At 39.3% G+C, this 18,555-nt stretch overlaps 1 protein-coding gene across 1 annotated transcript in view; it reads left to right on the forward strand.

Moving 5' to 3' along the window:
* The window catches only part of MYO18B (myosin XVIIIB), a 586,172-nt gene that overhangs the window by 378,148 nt on the left and 189,469 nt on the right, over nt 1-18,555 (forward strand). Inside the window, exons 32-34 of the mRNA XM_088467895.1 lie at nt 3,686-3,886; nt 4,731-4,841; nt 8,365-8,469. Of these exons, the coding sequence (XP_088324021.1) occupies nt 3,686-3,886; nt 4,731-4,841; nt 8,365-8,469 (417 nt within the window). The remainder of the gene's footprint in view (nt 1-3,685; nt 3,887-4,730; nt 4,842-8,364; nt 8,470-18,555) is intronic.

The raw sequence follows: 18,555 nt of genomic DNA on the forward strand, positions 1-18,555 counted from the left end.
TAGTTCCACAACTAAAGAAATACGTAAAAAAACAAACACACACCATGAAAGTAAGTTGACTTGCTTTAAAGATGCTGAATTAGTCCTTACCCCAAAACATAGAAACACAGAGACAGTGGGCCTGTTTCAGAGTCACACGCTATGCCGATATTCACACCAACGCCCAATGTTTTTTCTTTTGCGCATGCATCAGAAGTCGTGCCGCCCATGCGTCCCGGTTTTGTTTGTACAAAGTCGCAGATTAAATTTAGATGCTCGGTTCCTGGATGGTGATTGGGAGGTAAGAGGGGGATGGCTGAAAAGATGCACGGAGATGTTGGGTCTTATAGGAGTCTCGCTGAAAGCAGTGGCGCACAAAGATGCTGAATTGGTCACATTTGATGTCATACTCAGACAGAGAAACTGTACCTGCCATAGAGCTGGTGCAAGTTTCAATGGTGCGACTGATGGTGGCATGTAAAGACGCACCAAGCGGTATTTCAGCATCTACAGACGCTGATAGCGGGAGTCTCAGTCTTTGCAAATTCAGACGCATGGATGTACACCGGGGAAGAGCTTTGTTGCAGCATTAGCATAAAGACATACATGCAACTGTGGGGAAATCTGCAACTGCGCCCACGTCTGCGGCCGACTCTGAATCAGGCCCAGTGTGTCCAAATTGAATATGTATTTCAATATAGAAGAAAAGGTCTTTAGTGTAATGCACAATTATATACTTGTCTGACAATGTCACTCTGCAAATAACTATTGGATGATTTCAAGACATAGGCTAAAGGTAGATTTTAATCGATTTAAAATCGATCAACATCGATGTTGTGTTTCTGCGGCTAAATCACACATTTACTAATACTTAAAAATAAAAAAAAAGTCTATTAGTAAATGTGTGATTTAGCCCAAGGAAGTCAACATCAATGTTGATCGATTTTTTTAAACGATTTTAAATTGATTAAAATCGACCTTCAGTAAATATACCCCTTGGTGGGTGATCTGCAAAGGTAAGGTGGGTACACACTGCACAGATATATCTGCAGATGATGGTCATTCATACACACTGATCGACCATCATCTGCATCTGTCCGTCGGCTGTGCTGCACAGCCGACGCAATATGTCTGTGAACGACGTCGTTCACAGACATACGGCTGGTACACTGGCCATACTGGCCGATGGGCACCAGATATATTGACCGATCAATTGATCGGCTAAAATATCTCTCAGTGTGTACACGGCTGTACAGTATAGAGCAGCGTAGGGAAATGGCTATTAATGAACAATGTAGCCAGGTAAAAGGTTAATAAACACAGCGAGGTTCTCCTGCTAAAATAAAGCTTAATAAAAAGATGAAAAAAGCAACAATGTCTTAATAAAATTAAAAAGAAACAAGAACAGCGGGCATCATTGCAGACAAATAACCAAATGTAGTGAAACATAGCCCAAAAAACTTTTCTCTACTAGTACAATAAAATACAAGAAGGCAGACATTAAAGCCTAAAGCTAAGAAAGCACTGATTGCTGAGGTTCCATGTATAAATGACAGGATAAATTTATATGTGAAAAACCGTATAGCGGCTATTTGTCAGAAAAGATAACAGTGTAAATATTGTGCACTGTAAGCACAGAGTAATGGAACAACATGACAGCAGTGTGACAGGTGACTGGTCTCATGAATTTCATGTCATTGTTAGGATGCAAAGTGCCAATATGGGAATTATGCTATGGAAGATCATTAAACCTTTAAACTGGCACTTGGCTACTGACATCCTCTGGGCTGTGATTTCCATACAGTATGTGCACCAGAATGCATAAGTTGTTCTAAGAAGCAAATGTTCTGGTGTGGCAGAGATGTCTAACACTGAGGCCCCACTGATGCTGTTATGCATGGAAGCTATGCTGTGGGTTCCCATAATAAAGATCTGTGTTTCACATATTACACACTGAAATCAATGTGTTAAAAAAAAAAAAACTATATTGACAACACTGTGATCCTAAAGCAAGGGAGGCACTATCTACTAACTGACAGTCTAGTCAGTCCTTAGTGTAGTGTGCAACAAGTAGCATTGAGTCCGCAGTTAGGCAGAAGTAATGCAGCACAACGTAACAATGAGTTTCTTTGAGGTATAGCCAGTGGAGGAACTGAACAGCCTCACAAACATGCTTCACCTTAAAGCTTTCTGGGGATTCATGAGAAACTGAATGAAGCGTTAGACCAAATTCATTAAATCTTTATTCTTGGTACTTTTATATTGTTGTTCTGGATTTCCCTGAGCCTACTGCTTCATCTGGGGTTTTCCTTGGGGTTCCGGCATTCCTTTTTGTGAAGCCGACCATGGGACCTGTTTATAGTGAGGGTTAGAGCTGAGTGTTTGTATGGTTAATCAGAAACTGGACTTGTTTATGGGAAATATTTATAAATATAGTTGGGGGTGTAAATATGGTGCCTTATGGACCTTGTAGGATGTTCTTGTTCTTGGCCTGAAATAATATCCTCAATGGGTGTACAAAAATAAAATAACATACATTGCTAATACTGTATAAATTTGTTGTCTTATTAAAAACAGAGTTCAGTCGCACTCACTTTTTAAGAATAGTAATCATGTATTGGACAATCTTACATCGTGTTCCACTGGTGGTTAAAACTGCAACAAAAGGAGATTATTTGTGTCATTGTGTTGAATCTTCTCCACAAATCCAAATCTACAATTTGCCAAAATATGGGTATAAATAAAAACCTATAGTGTGTAGACCTGTTTTGACCATTTTGGTGAGTTTTTGTTGTTATAAATTTTATGTAAGTATATTATAACTCTTACCGATTCAACTGATAAAATGCACCTTGGATATTTAATAGCCAGATGGGTGTCGGTTCAATGGCCGTACTGAATATTTGCAAGGCTTTGCCAAGGTTTCCAGGTTGCCAAGCTCCATTTATTGCAGACTGCAGATTCTGTCCCTTTTCCACTGTTTCTCTTGGCAATAGCTTTAGAACACAGGTTCTCAAACTCGGTTCTCAGGACCCCAAACAGTGCATGTTTTCCAGGTCTCCTCACAGAATCACAAGTGAAATAATTAGCTCCACATGTGGATCTTTTAAAATGCTTTAGTGAGTAATGAATACACCTGTGCACCTGCTGTGTGACCTGGAAAACGTGACCGGTGTGGGGTCCTGAGGACCGAGTTTGAGAACCACTGCTTTAGAACATTCCAGTTAACATTCATATATCCTTGGATTTATTCATGAAGTCCAAGTCCAGCATTCAGCACTTTTATTTATTTATTTATTTATTACCAGTTATTTATATAGCGCACACATATTCCGCAGCGCTTTACAGAGAATATTTGGCCATTCACATTTATTTATTACCAGTTATTTATATAGCGCACACCTATTCCGCAGCGCTTTACAGAGACACTTTCAGCTTTAGAAGAATAATAATAATAATAATAATAATAATAATAATAATAATAATAAAAAATTATTATTATTACATAAGCATCAATGTTTTGGGGATAATCATACCTTAATCAGGACAGAAATATAGATCAAATGAATAGCCATATTAAAATAAAAAATAGAACACAACAAAAATACTAAATCTCACTTACTTTATATACATTAACAGAAAAGGTAAGTCTCTTTCATAGTATGAATAAGGTTGGAAGCATTGTCAGTTTTCATTTTACCCACAGCAAAAAGAACTGCAGACATCCAACTTAACCAAGCAATTGGAACTGCTGGGGAAACAGATAAAAGACCTATCATCCTGCAGTGGGATGGACAGCAATTCTGTGGTTTCGCTAAAGAAGAAAGTATGGGAGTTGGAATCCAGTGTTGCTGAACAGAACCAGCAACTAGCAGAACAAGCAAATTCCATACAACACCTTGAGCAGGTAACCGTTTAACATCTTTACATGCTGTATAGTCCTTAATGGTTAATTATAATTAAGTATTATTCATTGTTATATATTTGATTTAATTTCATATAACCCTGTACAGAAAATTGTTTATTTAATATGCATCGGAGCACCAGAAAATATTCCATTGCTGCAATTTACAAGTATATGCCCTTATTCAATTTGAGGCGAAAAGTCCGGATCCGCGATACTTTTTCGCGGATGACGTCATTTTCGCCTGTTTTGCTTTTTACTCCGTATTCAATTTGAAAGGCTTTCCGCCTAGGTGGAAAGTCAATGCAATGTAATAGGCGAAAAAGTTTCGCCTATGAATAGCAGGCGGAAAAAAGGGCAGAATTGGGGTTTTGGGGTGCAGCGTTGCAGGAACCCCCCTGTAGCCTTCAGACAGTCCTGCAAAGGTAAACTGTGTCAAAATAAAAAAAAAACACTTAAGAACACCCAAAAAAATCACTTTAATTTTGGGGGCGAAAAAAAAATGTTGTGGGACAAAGTTAAAAACTAGTGAACTTGACTCAGAGGGGAGGGCCCGCTGCACACGGGCCCCCTTGAGTATTAATATGCACATGTAGATACAGCAATGATTTATATAGTACCAGTGGAAGGGATCCAGAGGCAATCACTCAATGCACATAACAGTTGTACACTATATATGAATATTGCCTTAGTATATACATATATTCAATCTAAATAATACAGTACAATGAGAATATAATATTTTAATAGGATGGCACTGTATTACCTTCTCTTGGCAATAGTACAATATGAATTACTTGTAACATAATTTCTACACATGTAATACGATTCCTACCCTGTGCAACAGATGCGTGTCCGATTTGAAATGGAAATTGAGCGGATGAAACAGATGCACTTGAAGGAACTAGAAGATAAAGAAGAGGAGTTAGAAGATATTCGTCAGTCATGTCAACGACGGGTATGTTAATGATCATTGAATGTTGCTACCAATATGACCACAGTGTAGTCATATACTGTATGTATATAAATATATATATATATATATATAAATATGTGTGTATATATATATATATATATATATATATATATATCTGTATCCAGATGACAGGCAGCACTCCACGGATTCAAATAGAGACAGATAAATGTGCAGAAATGATCGCAACATTTAATCACCATCTTTCTTCAAGGCGAAAGATATATATAAGAGAACAACAAGTATCGCACACTCACAACAACAATGAGTAGTGGGTGCTCAGTCATAAGTAATTCATAGCAGCATCTCCAGGGACTGCTTTAAATTATGTCCCTATATGGTCCCAGTGAAGTCTGCAAAGTATAAGTTTTGCACATATTTTTGGAAGCTGCTACGTTTATTCAAACATGCACAATACAAATTACTTTGCATTTATATGAAGGTGCGCTGGTCTTTCCTATTTTGGAGATGCTGCTATATACACTATATACATATATATATATATATATATATATATATATATATATATATACATATGCTAAATATAGTATTATGCTTCTGAACAGCACAAGCTATAAATAAACCTAGGTGTTTGTGACAACAGCCTTGTTAATGCTTTTAGTACTCCATACTTCATCTAGGTTTCATCATCAGAGGGAGCCTGTGTGCACACTCTTTGTGGCGCCCCTCCTCCTCATGCCAGTGCATGCTCTAAAAACTCTTTTCCAGAGTCTACTGCGCATGTATATATATTTTTGGAAAACATGCACAGGCACCATTTTCCCAGTGATTTCGTCACTAAATATGGTGTCGGCCACAAGGTCAGTCAATATGTTTGGTGTGGGCTACCCTTGATCCTTGGCTCGTGTGCATCACACACCCTGCACCCATTATAGATACGCCAATGCCATACCTTGCTGTTCCTCATGCATGTCATATCACATTCCCAATGATGTTAGCCCTGCCCAGTGTAAAGAGACTCCACCCCAATCTGTTGGATGATCATATATAAATGAGGATTACCAGGGTGTGGGCTTGGATGATATGTAACAGAGAATAAAACATTCAAGATAAACTAAATAAATAGAAAACTAATGTGCAGTTAAAGGCAAAGGATTGTTATATCACTGAAGGTGACATTACAGTGAAAAATAACTGTTTGCGGATGGGATTATTTTTAGTGATAATATATGTTTTATGCCTGAAGGAATTAGTCTAGCTATTTTTAATTGTAATGTTAAAATTTAGCTCTGTGGGTGATTACATTCTAAAATGTGAAAGCAAAATAGCAAATGGAAAAAAGAGCCTTCTGTTTCTTGGTTGTACAACCACTGGCCAAAGGCAGTTCATTTGAATGTGGTCATTAATTAATCACTGGGTAATGCATGTGCTTCAACATAATAGTTTTCGACAGTTCAGCTACCAACAGCCCTTCAGTCTATCTACTGTATGTCATGTATGTCTACATGTTGGGTATATAAAGAATGTTTGGTGGTAATGCACCAATTAATCTTACTGTTAATACCCTTGTCTCCTCACTGTAGATATTTATATGCTTCTCCGTATATTAGTATATTTCCACTTTACTTTCTCAAACCCATGTTTAGGATCTATTTATGTTCCAATAAAAAGTCTGAAAGGCTTCTGTTGCCCTTTCTATATATTATTATCAGAGACTGGTCATCTGGTTACACCGGATTGGGTAAGAGATCCCGGGGGTCAGTCATCAGAATACTGACAGCGGCATCTGACAGTCAGAATCCCTCCTACAGGATTAGAGAAGTATCCTAACCCCTAACCCACCTTTCCCGCAGCCTAACCCTCCCCCCTGCAGCCTAACCCTAACCATTCCCCCTGCACAGCCTAACCCTAACCCTCCCCCCAGCAACCTAACCCTAACCCTCCTCCTGCACAGCCTAACCCTAACCCTCCCCCCCTGAGGCCTGATCCTAACTCTCCCCCATGCAGCCTAACCCTCACAGCCTAATCCTAGCCCTTCCCCTAGTGCCTTACCTCTAACCTTCCCCTAACCATAATACTGACCATCGAGATGTCAGCGGATAGGATTCTGGAGCTGGGATTTTAGTGCCGGCATTCTGACCGCCGACATCCCAGGGACTGCTAATACCTTTAAATTATTCAATTTTTTTATTTTTTACTATTTTTCAAGATATCTTATGTAAGTCATATTTTAAGCCAGCAAAATCCTTGGGAAGCTCATGGTAACAATAGTATAAGTATGTATGGACCCCTATTTTTTTATTTAGGTAGTATTTTAGCATAAAATCTCAGTTATTAATAATAATTAAACTGTTATTGGCTAATATATTTATTAATGTTGTTCTATGTAGCACTGATACACCAAGGGTATGTAGGGCAGTAGCCCCCTGACTCAGTTATGATCTGCAGTGCATATTGCATGCTTTTCTCCACAGAATCTCCATTGTCAGTGGTCTTTCAACTCCATGTCATGAGGAACAGTCTGGAGTATTCTGACCGCCAGCATGTCGACCTCTGGGATCTCGTAGTCAACCCCAGTCCCTTTATCTATAGCCATAACACTGTGCAGCTTCGGGTTGTGTAGTTGTGTGTCTTTGCTCCCCTACGTCATTCTCTGGAGTAATATTGATTGTCTAATTTCCACTTTCAAGGCATCAAAATCTAGAATAAATTGGTGAGTGGAACAGTTGAACAGCTGGTTAGACTATTGGAGATGAGTTAATTAAAATACTGCTTTATATTTAATAATTAGAATTTAGTACTGTAACAAAATATTTTAATCCAGAGCTATAAACGTCAGAACTGTCATCTGACAGCAAAATAACTATTTGAAAATGTCAAATGAAATGTTGCACAAAAAAAGATTTCATTTATGCAATGATGTTGAAGATTCAGAGACACAACTGTGACATTATTATATTGCAGAAATAAAATTAGAAAGATGTAGTTTCAACTGATGCTAAAAATCTCATGTATAATGTATATATATATATATATATATATATTATCATTAGAGAGTGCACATATGAGCATAGATATCAAAAAAGTTTACTATAATAAAAAAGTCTCACATACATCTAAGAAAACATAAAAGAGCATGGTCACCCGGAACGCTGGGATCCCAGAACAGCATCCAGGTTCAGCAGCCACAGACTCATCAATGTATATACAGTATATATCTATGTATATATATATATATATATATAAATATATATGTATGTATATATATATTGATAGATATATTTAAAAAATGCTACAATTCCCCTTTCTGGAGAAAAGCAGAGGAGGTCGAATTAATGAGACATCATGATGTGCAGCCCCATCTTCAAATGTAGAAGTTGCTTGACGGATGCACAGATTCAACATTTTATGAATGACGGGAGATTGGGAACTGGGTACTGAGGGACCTCTTAGTTCTGGTCGTTTCTGAGAAAGAAATTGGAACAAAATGATAGTTATCGATATTGCATTAATGTCTCACATAATATATATCTCTTGCGTGTTCTAGCTTCGTCAGTTTGAGATGCAGTTGGAGCAGGAATATGAAGAAAAACAGATGGTGCTTCATGAAAAGCAAGATCTGGAAGGACTCATTGGAGTCCTGTGTGAACAGGTAGGGAGTTGTAACAGATTCCATTTACAGAAGCTGTGGAATATGTTCTTCACCTAAACAGTACAGGGAGTTTAACCTTTTTAAGAATGTAGAACTATTTGCAGTGGCAAACGCAGGATTTCTAAAGGGGGGGTTTCCAAATGCTTGATTTTACGAGTGTGGCCAGTCTATGAAGAGGGCATAATTAGCACTTATCCAGCTTTACTATGTATCATACAAAGTGTTTTGAACTTTTTAGTATCATAATTCCAGTATATACAGGATCAGTGATCACACTAAGCAATAAATGCAGCAGGAGAGCCATCAAGCCCAATGTTCATTATTTAAATAATTTACAATGGGTATTCTATATGTTAACCAGCCATAACCAGCCTAAGGAGATCATGTGAGATGGGGAAGGTGGGTGACGTGTGTTAGAGGAACATGGCTGGTTACTTTCCAGTCACCTGCATTTGGTAGTCGTCACTAGAGATGTGCGGTTTGGTTTTGCTTTTGTTTGACATCCCAAGCCAGCCTTCTACCATATATAGAAACGTTCATGGAATAAAACTTTTAATTTTTTCCCTAAAATACTGCTCAGTTTAGCCTTTCTTATTGTTTAAACTTAATCAGGAGAATAAGAGAATATTGTGTTGGTTTTTTCCACCCATATAAGTTTTATCTTAAGTTGTGCCTAGGATTGTGCTTCTCCATTAAAGTGCAACTAGAAGCAAGGTTCATCCTATTAAAGGTATAGGATAAGACCTAAAATGCTCTCTCTATCTATTTATCTCATTTTTATAATTTTCCTCCACATATTGTAATCTCGGTTTAGTTGTGCTCCATAAAAGCACAATGGTGTGCCCACTTCATGTTCTGCAAGGTACGCCCTTAATCTAGGGAGTTCATTAATCTGCAGAGGTTTTGTCGGCTGTCCTCGTTAATAGCAGCTATGTGCAGAAATTTTAAAATAAGGCTAAAGCCACAACATATATATAAATATTTTTATTTTAAGGCTCATTGTAAAATGCATATATTCAGAAATGCAAAATTGGATTCTTTAAATTCTACAGTATTCAATAGCCTAGTTTATATACATACCATTAATCCGAATAACCTCTCCCACCCTTCAACTCCCCCTACGATGCAGATAACTATTTCTTTGTTCTCTTATTTTCATCAAGGCACCCTATTTACTAAATCATATGTCCATCATAACCATTATGTACTGCTACTGAAGGAATATTATATACAATTAGCCACATACTGTAACTTAAAAAAAAGAGATACTACTATCTGGAAATACAGAGAGATTACAATCCAAAATCCAATAAGTAGAATAACTCAATAAATAAAAAGCCACCAAAGCTTCCACAAAACTCTTACTTGTCTCTGTTATGATGCAAATACGTTGTCTTTGTTCTGCATCAAGTTAGAAATGCAAAATATTTGTATGACATTTTATCTATTTCATGACAAAGGTGACATACTTCTATAGAATAAACTGAGACAACTGAGAATGAGACTTACATTTGGAACAGGGAAATAAACCAGTTCATAACATGTACTTAATTTGGGGTCTATGGGAGTGATTTAGCAGTGGACGGAATTGCCAAACTGCACGCAGGCAGCTTTGCAATTTCATCCTTGCAAATATGCAAATGCAGCAGGAGGTGTTTGACACCCCCTGCTGCATTTGCGACTCCAGCATCCGATGCTATATAGGACGGTGCCGGGCTGCCATCCAGCTGTGTAAGTCTTAGCTTACTCAGGCTGGCCAGCTTGCGAGGTCAGGAAACTGCGTCCATCAACGCAGTCCCTGGCCTTGCCATTCCTGGAAAATTGGCCCATGTTTCCGTGAATGCCTGCTGCTCCCACCCTTTGAATTCCTCTTTCTGTCAATCAGGCAGAAACATCGAAGGGGCTGCGTGCGATTACACAGGACCCATACTGCACACTCGTAGAATGTGTCCTGCGCACGCTCAGATTCCCGATAATCGGGAATCTACGTTCAGCATTGCATTTGCGTGCAATGCTGAATCAGCCCCTATGTACTAGGTCTTGGAGAGACATATAGTGGATGAAGATAAAGAGCCAACCAATCAGCACCTAACTGTCATGTTACAGGCTTGTTTGAAAAATGACAATTAGGAGCTGATTGGTTGGTACTTTATCTCCATCACTATATCTTTGTCCAAGACTTAGTACATAGACCCCTTGGTTTGAGGAATACTATTTCCACTCTGTTAACTGAAATTAAAGGGCAGACAAGATGGGCCAATTCTGTGTTTCTAACTTCAAATAAAAGATTTCTTGAATTCTAATATTTTCCAATAATTTCCAAAGCAGATAAGCATTTTTTTTAATTCCCAAAGGACTAAGCCAGAGATGCTAAGCTTTATTGATGGTCTAAATAGATGGATTTAGAAATGTTTTCTATAAGTATTTAAAACAAACGCTAACTAAATACTAAAACTAAAAATATTTAATAATCACTCCATTTAAGTACTTCTATTTATTCGCTCTGTTCCACTGACACCTGATGCCATGGTGAGTCGGACATTGTTCGCCTGTGATGTCCTATGGCCAGGCCGATGGTCTGACAATAGTGTGTCTTTGTATGCACCATGGCAGAGTTGTGAGGTTGCCGGCAGGGCACCTCAATTAGATGCACACCATTACCATAAAGATCAGAAAGGCAGATGAGTCACAGATAATAATTGAGTACTTTACGAGTTAAAGGGTGCCCGCAATTGTATGTTTAACTTTTTATCTTTTATCCAACAAACCAAGACAAAAACTATGCTTCATGCCCTCAATGTTGAAAAACCATTCAGTAGTGTATACTGGCTACATATGAAATTAACTTTGCAAAAATGCAGCCTTCCAGTTACCTTTCTATATGCTATTTTCATTTTAAACTCTAACTCTTCAGCCACTGTCAATTTTTTTGATTTTATTTCTAAACCCTTTAACATTATCAACTACACGAGACAGAACTGTACTAGTGTGGGAAGTTCAAAAGTCTGGTAATGCAGTATTTTAATGATTTAAATATATTGCACAAATCTCCAAGAGATACTATGTATTGTTTTTCTTAGAGATTGGTTATGTTTGGATTTCACATGGTTGCTAATACATTTAAATTGTGTTCAGTTGTTTCATTGTAGAATTATCATGATATTTGAATGAAGCCTTCTGACAACTATCAAATGGCTTATATGATGTAATGCTTACACTCCAAAGGCATGTATTCACCTATGAGTGAAGGATGACTGTTCTGGTCCAAATGTTTATGTACTTACAAAAAGTTTGAACCCATGCAACTGGAACACAGTATAAGACTATATGCTGTTGACGGAATAAACACTTTACAGAGTCAGAATGCTTGCTTTTGGACCAGTAACAAACCAGTAACACAACAGATTTTTTTTTTGTATAAATTGTGTTTATAGCAATTTTACAGTTTGATGCAACATAAAGAACACATCAAGCACAAAACATAAAATATATAAATCAGTGGTGTTAAGTCACAACTTGCATTCAAAGCCACGAGCAAACACGAAAGAACAGTATTAGTCATTTGGTGTAAGGAAAGGTCAAACATAATATAATAAGTTAATTAAGAATTAGTCACCTGGTGTTGATCAGGCATGCAGCAATGATCCAAGGCATTATGCATTGCACCAATAACACCAATGGCATAAGGGGATTCGGTCCACCTAAACTATTTGCATTGAAATTTAAGTAGATGGTATTTGCTAATGTACAGAAATAAAGGCACCTAGTCACTGAAACCAGGGCCCACATGTGACTTCCAAGCCCTTGCAATACAGACCTTGGCTAGCATCAGTCTGTTTATGACATGTTGTCTAGTGTATTTATCTAATAACTCCCCAGCTACTAATTCATAACGTAGAACTTTGGAGACAGCAGTAGTATTGTTACACCAGTAGCAGCAATTAATCTCATGACTCTATCCAAAAAATGGTTCAAAACCAAAGGGGATGCCAGAATGTTCACAGTGCAGCCCCATATTTTGGGCAGTCAGGAGTAGCTCTTTCCCCTAATTTATGTATAGGAACAGGGGTGATATATGTTCTATGTTATAAATAAAATTTAATGTGATGGAATCTGATGGAAGATGTGGATTCATGGGAACTGCCTGGCACGCTTTCCCACTTCTTATTTTGTACAGTTTCCAGATACTCTTCCCAATCCAATTTCAGATGGGACAGGACCTCCATATGCACTTTCCCTGACTAATAAGAATAGATATATTAAACAAGTTTTCTGGATCCCAGAATCTACAGATACGTCCTACAGGAGGTTCCTATATACTATGGAGTCCATTTCTAAATTGCAACATAGCAAATAATAGCTTATTTGGAGCTTCAAAATCTCTTTTAAGTTGATCAAACAACTTGAGCACTTTATTTATGTATAACTGAAGTGAGACCACTCTGCACTGGCTCCAATTCACCTTACCTTTCAGAGACCCAAGTTCAAGCAACCAAGTTGCCTCATTATCAGAGATTTAAGGGTCGAGACTGGACTCAACAACTAGTTTTGAGTTGCATTAACATTTTTAACCACCTGGTAGAATATAGGAAGCTTAATCCTCATTTCCTTGCCCCTTAGGAGCTTCTGTAGACGGTAATGCCTAGATCCAGCCTAACCAACCAGCAAGACATTTAAGTCGTTATTCTTACCCTCTACTACTCTCTACCACAGGTGAACAAATTGTGACACCACATATTCTTTAATACTACTGTGTAATGATGGTTGCCACTACTCTGATCCTGCTCAGTGTGGCCAGTTTTATTCAAGATCATTTATCCACCCAGACCAAACAGGAAACATAGCAATCAGATGGAACACCCAAAGAGGAAAAAAGGGTCAGACATTGTTGAAACAACTACAAAGTTTTGGATAAACAATCATCTTGATAAGGTTAATTGTCCTTGTTATTGATAGGGGCAACTTTTTCCTGCATTTTGATCTTTAAATAGTGCATCTGAAAATAAATGTTCGACTCAATATAATATGATGTGTTACTACTCATAACCCATATGCCTAAATTCTTGTAGGTGGATTTCCATTGTAGTGGCAGATCCCGCAAGACCGCTGCATGATACCCACCTATGAGAGTGTGTAATTGAGATTTAGTCCAGTTGATTTGCAGTCAAGAGATTGGCCAAACAAACATAATTAACAAGGTTTCCCCAAAGTCCCAAAAAAATAGTAACTTGATCGTTCAGACTTTGACAATACAATTATTAGTGTCTCTGACATGGAGCATGGCAAAACAGTTAGATATTGCAGGCCATTAAAAGTCTTGAGAAACCTGGGTACATAAAACGCTGCCCATCCTTCCCTGGGGAATTCCCATTCAAGAACGAATGGATTTCTGCATGCATCATGATAAGTTCTAGTGTCAACAGACAAAGTAGACAGATATACTGTATATCATACACACAAGGCCTCTCAATATTTTACAAATACACCAGCTAAAGTACCTCTGAAACCAAAACCCATCATCCAAAATGTCTTGGAATGCCACATTAGCATGTTCCACCTTTACCAAATATGTTAAAAAGCAACTGTATTTCTATCAGCATGGGTATACTAAACATGCCTGGCACACAGAAGCTTACTTTTCAACTTGTCAAGCAGATAATAAGACCACTCTTTGGTGCACTGACTACCATGCAATACGGAAGGTATAGGGTAGGCGGAAGCAGAGCCGTAACTAGACTTTTTGGTGCCCTGTGCCAAAAAGAGCATAGGCGCCTCCCCTATTTTTCAAATGGGGACAAAACGCACCCGAAAAAGGGGCATGGCCTCATGGGGAAGGGCCAGGGAAAAGATGGGGAGGCCAGTAGATGCTGGGGATAAAATAAGAGGAAGCTACAAGTGAGAATGATTATAAACAGAAAATTGAAAGGCTCAATCAGCACCCCCTGCCCTGCGGTGTCCTGTGTGGTGGCACAGGTCGCACTACCCTAGTTACGGCCCTGGGCGGAGGACTCTAATCATAGAGGATAAGAAAAATGTAGAACAATGCAAAGCTGTGAGAGGTGAGGAAAGCTACAGTAATATAACATTAGCCACTAAAATACAACAAATAATTAACAGCAATAGATATCCCACCAATATCTGTTCCCAAACCGCTGCAACCAGTATCCACCAATAGCTGTTGCAAATAGCTATAACCAATATACCACCTACAGCTGTTTTCAAACAGCTATAACTAGTAGTCCACTTATTGTTGCTTCCAAGTAGCTGCATCCAGTATCCCAGCTATTGTTTTTTTCAAACAGCTACAACCAGTATCCAGCCTACAGCTGTTTTCAAACAGCTACAACCAGTATCCCGCATATTGCTGTTTCCAAATAGCTGTAACCAGAATGCCATCTATAGCTAGAAAAAAGAGGTTTGGTTTTATTGTAAACAGAACACACCCAAATTTTGGGTTCTGAGTCGAACTGAGGGCCTGATTCAGTTTACGACAGATTTGCTCCTGAATGCATTACTTATCCGAGATGCGTTTTGTACAACACAGCATCGGCTAATCTGTGAGAACATCGGCTGGCTATGTGACCCATGGGGTTACGCAAGCCAGCCACCGCAGATGAGAGAAAGAGGGCAGGAAATCTGGTAATGTATCCTGGCCTCTTCCCTCCCCCCCAAGGGTGGTTAACACGCATCAGTACAGGTCAGGCGTCTGCGCAGATTGCTGGCCATCAGGAATCTGCGTTCCGCAGTGCACTAGTGTGTATGCTGATTCAGGCCCTGAGTCCCTTATCGGAATCACTTTGAGGTTCTGAGTAGAATTGATTCCTGACTCGGGTCTTCTCGCAATTCGGAACTCTTATCTCATAGTTTAGATGGCATTTAAGTCCCTCTCTCGTGATTTCAGGTGCTGTGAGGTGGTCAACATTGGCTGGAGATCACTGGAAATGATTGGTTTTGGTGTTAATAATACTATTGGAACAAAAACAGGTCCAAGTTGCATTATTTTAGATGTTTTCATCATATTTTAATGAAAACCAAATCCGAAACTGAACCAAAACACTTAAGTGTAGTTTTACCAAAACCAAAACACAACGATGATTTAGAACTAAAACCAAAACACGGGGGTCTGTGTACATCTCTAGTACTTACAGCTGTTTGAAATAGCTCAGTATCCCACCTATTGCTGTTTCCAAATGATATACAGTCTACTGCAAGCAGTTTCCCACAGTCTTTTTCATTAGCAGTATCCCACAGACAGCTGTTGTAGGTGTTGTAGTGCTTGCTGTCACATGCATTTTAGCAATACAATTTGAGAGAATGTATTTTTTTTGGTACACTAATTGGGCTTTGGATGTTTGTTTCTACTCTTGCTCAATTGAATGCATTACAGTCTGCAATTCATTGCAATAGTCAGGCAGTGTGTGAATTTGGAGTATGTACAGTGAGCCTAATTCAGAGCCGCTCGCTCTGAATCAGGGCCGTGCTTTTTTTTTGGGAGCGGCCTCTTGGCCGCTCGCATAGCTGTGGGTGACCACCCACAGCTAATGCGAGCGGCCAGGATGATGGTCGCGATGGTCAAGATCATCGCGACCATCGGGGCTTGCGACGAGACCCTTGTGGTAGGGTCTCGCCCTCCGCAAGCCCCAGAGAGTTTTCAGCTCAAACAGAGCCGGAAGCTCTCCACTGACATCACTTGTAACATCACTCATGAGAACGCCTCAGTTTGGGCAGCCACCCCTCCGATCCGCCCACCAAACGGGGCGAGCTGTCACTCAACATCGAAAGCTCGCCCCCTTTGGTGCGAGACCCGGAGCGACAGAGTGCCCATCGCTAGCCGTGTCTCGCGCATGCGCACAACGGAGCCGGCTCAGTCGTGCGCATGCGCTGTGGGCCACCATCGACCCGGTTGCGATCTCTCAGTGCTTGCGACCGGGTCTGAATCAGGCCCAGTATGTGATCAAATAATATTTTCAACAAGACATCTGCTTTCCTTCTGGGATATTCCTCTACCTGTCGGAGCACAGCATACCATTTTACCCGATTTGCACGGTTGTTTATAGAGTAATTTTATGTCTAAAAAATAAAGTCAGTTTTCCACAATTTGACAACCTGACTGAAGATCAGTGGCAAGTATAATAATTTCTTCAAATATCCATCAGTATAACAAATCATCCAAAGCCAAACTGATCATTCTGGGAACCACTCTAAAAGCAAGTTTCTATTATAGCACAATTTTCCTCTTCCTGACTGCTTCTCAATTGGTGTAGGCATTTTTTTGCACTTGTGTAGAGAAGCACTGCTTATTATGCCTGTAACATAGGCAGCAAGCTTCACAGATTAAAGACACAACCATGCGCTCTCACTCATATATAAAGCAGCTTTTCCGACACTATGTGCAAGTCATTCATTTTCTGCAATTAAATTTAGTAGGATAAAAAGGCCAGCAAATGCTGTAGACTAATTAGTATCACATCAAAGCATGATACACCAGCCAAAGAGCCAACGACAATTAGCAGGAGAGCACTGTACATTCCTCCATGAAGCTCAACCCTGCTAGATTTCCTAGTTTGAGTGTAATAATGTATTAAGCCCAGCGATAACAGGATGTAGGAGTGAGTGATATAACAGGTAAGGGCTGCATGGTGGAGAAAACTAGGGACCAGGAAGAAGATGGGTGTTTCAGACAGTTAATATAGTGTATGATAATGTGAGAAGAAGATTTTCTAAAAGTGCCTTGCCCTAGGCTATTATACATGCTAATGCACTGTTATTTCTCTTTATGGACATTAGTGTATAGCATCTCTACTAAGTATTATAATTTCAGCAGCAAGCCAAGTACTGAATCCACTGGAAGTTGGGCCAGCTGACTTCCACTGTCTGGGAATTTTGGCTCTGGCAAACCTAAAACAATGCCTAAAAACTACTTTTGGAGTGAGAAGAAATATATAAAATTAACATTAGGAGAATTAGAGGCAAGAATAAATAATTTAAATGTTTGAGCATACCTGCTTTGATCCTATTAAATACTGTATATCATGTCTGTGGTCTGTCCCAGAAAATAGAGTCTCCTAGAGAAGTTTCAGAGAGGACACTCAAGTCCGTGAGGTACCAGTATTGGAGTGGTACATGAAGGGCCCACAAGGAGAATGCAATAGTAAAGGGCCGCTAATGGGAGGAGTCACATATATCAAGAGGTGTGGTCAGCTGATTAAGTGGGTGTGGCTAGCCATCAGAGGGGCAGTAGTAAAGAGACTATTTGTCCAGAGCCAGATTAAGGATATTAAAGAAAGTACCTATAGGATAGGAGGATGGAAAGACTACAGCAATAAATCAGGATATATAGAGCAGGCGTTCCTGGGCGGTGACTGGGTGCTGGCTAGAAATGCATGCATAAATGGTCTGTTCAGTGGGAAGTTATGGGAGTGTTAAGCTGCATACACACGTAAAGATTTTCTGTCCAACCATCCAACTAGTTGATTGGTTGGAATGAAAATCTGGTAAGGTATGAAAGCAAATGACAATCAGCAATCTGCTCCCAAACGCCGGAAAATAGACAAAAACTGTTGTTTGAACAAATTGTTTATATCATACATTTAACAATCTTGTCTGACGCCATTTTCATCTGTTTTCTGGCATTTAGGAGCAAATTGCTGATCATCAGTTACTCCCATACGTTACCAGATTTTCATTCCTAACAATCAACTAGTTGCATGGTTGGACAGAAAATCTTTACGTGTATATGCAGCTATTCGGGCATGCCAATGCAAACAAGTGCATTCCTATAGGCACAGACACCAGCATAGGAGGTCATGGTCAGGTAGAGAAGCTGCACTTGCCAATTGGCTGGTGCAAGTTTCTATGGTGCGACTGATTGTGGCATCTAAGGATGCACCAGTTAGTATTACTGCATGCACGTATACTAAAAGTGGGTGCCTCAGTCCTAACACATTCAGCGGCACGGATGTACATCAGGGAAAGAGTACAGTATGTAGCCGCATTTGCATAAAGTCGCACAATATGAGTATGTAGCTCCAATTGCACTTCTGCGTCCATCTCTGATTTAGACCCCCTTTTATTTCTTTTTTTCAA

Source organism: Taudactylus pleione, unplaced genomic scaffold (assembly GCF_031769625.1).
Source record: "Taudactylus pleione unplaced genomic scaffold, aTauple2 ptg000078l, whole genome shotgun sequence".
NCBI lineage: Eukaryota > Metazoa > Chordata > Amphibia > Anura > Myobatrachidae > Taudactylus > Taudactylus pleione.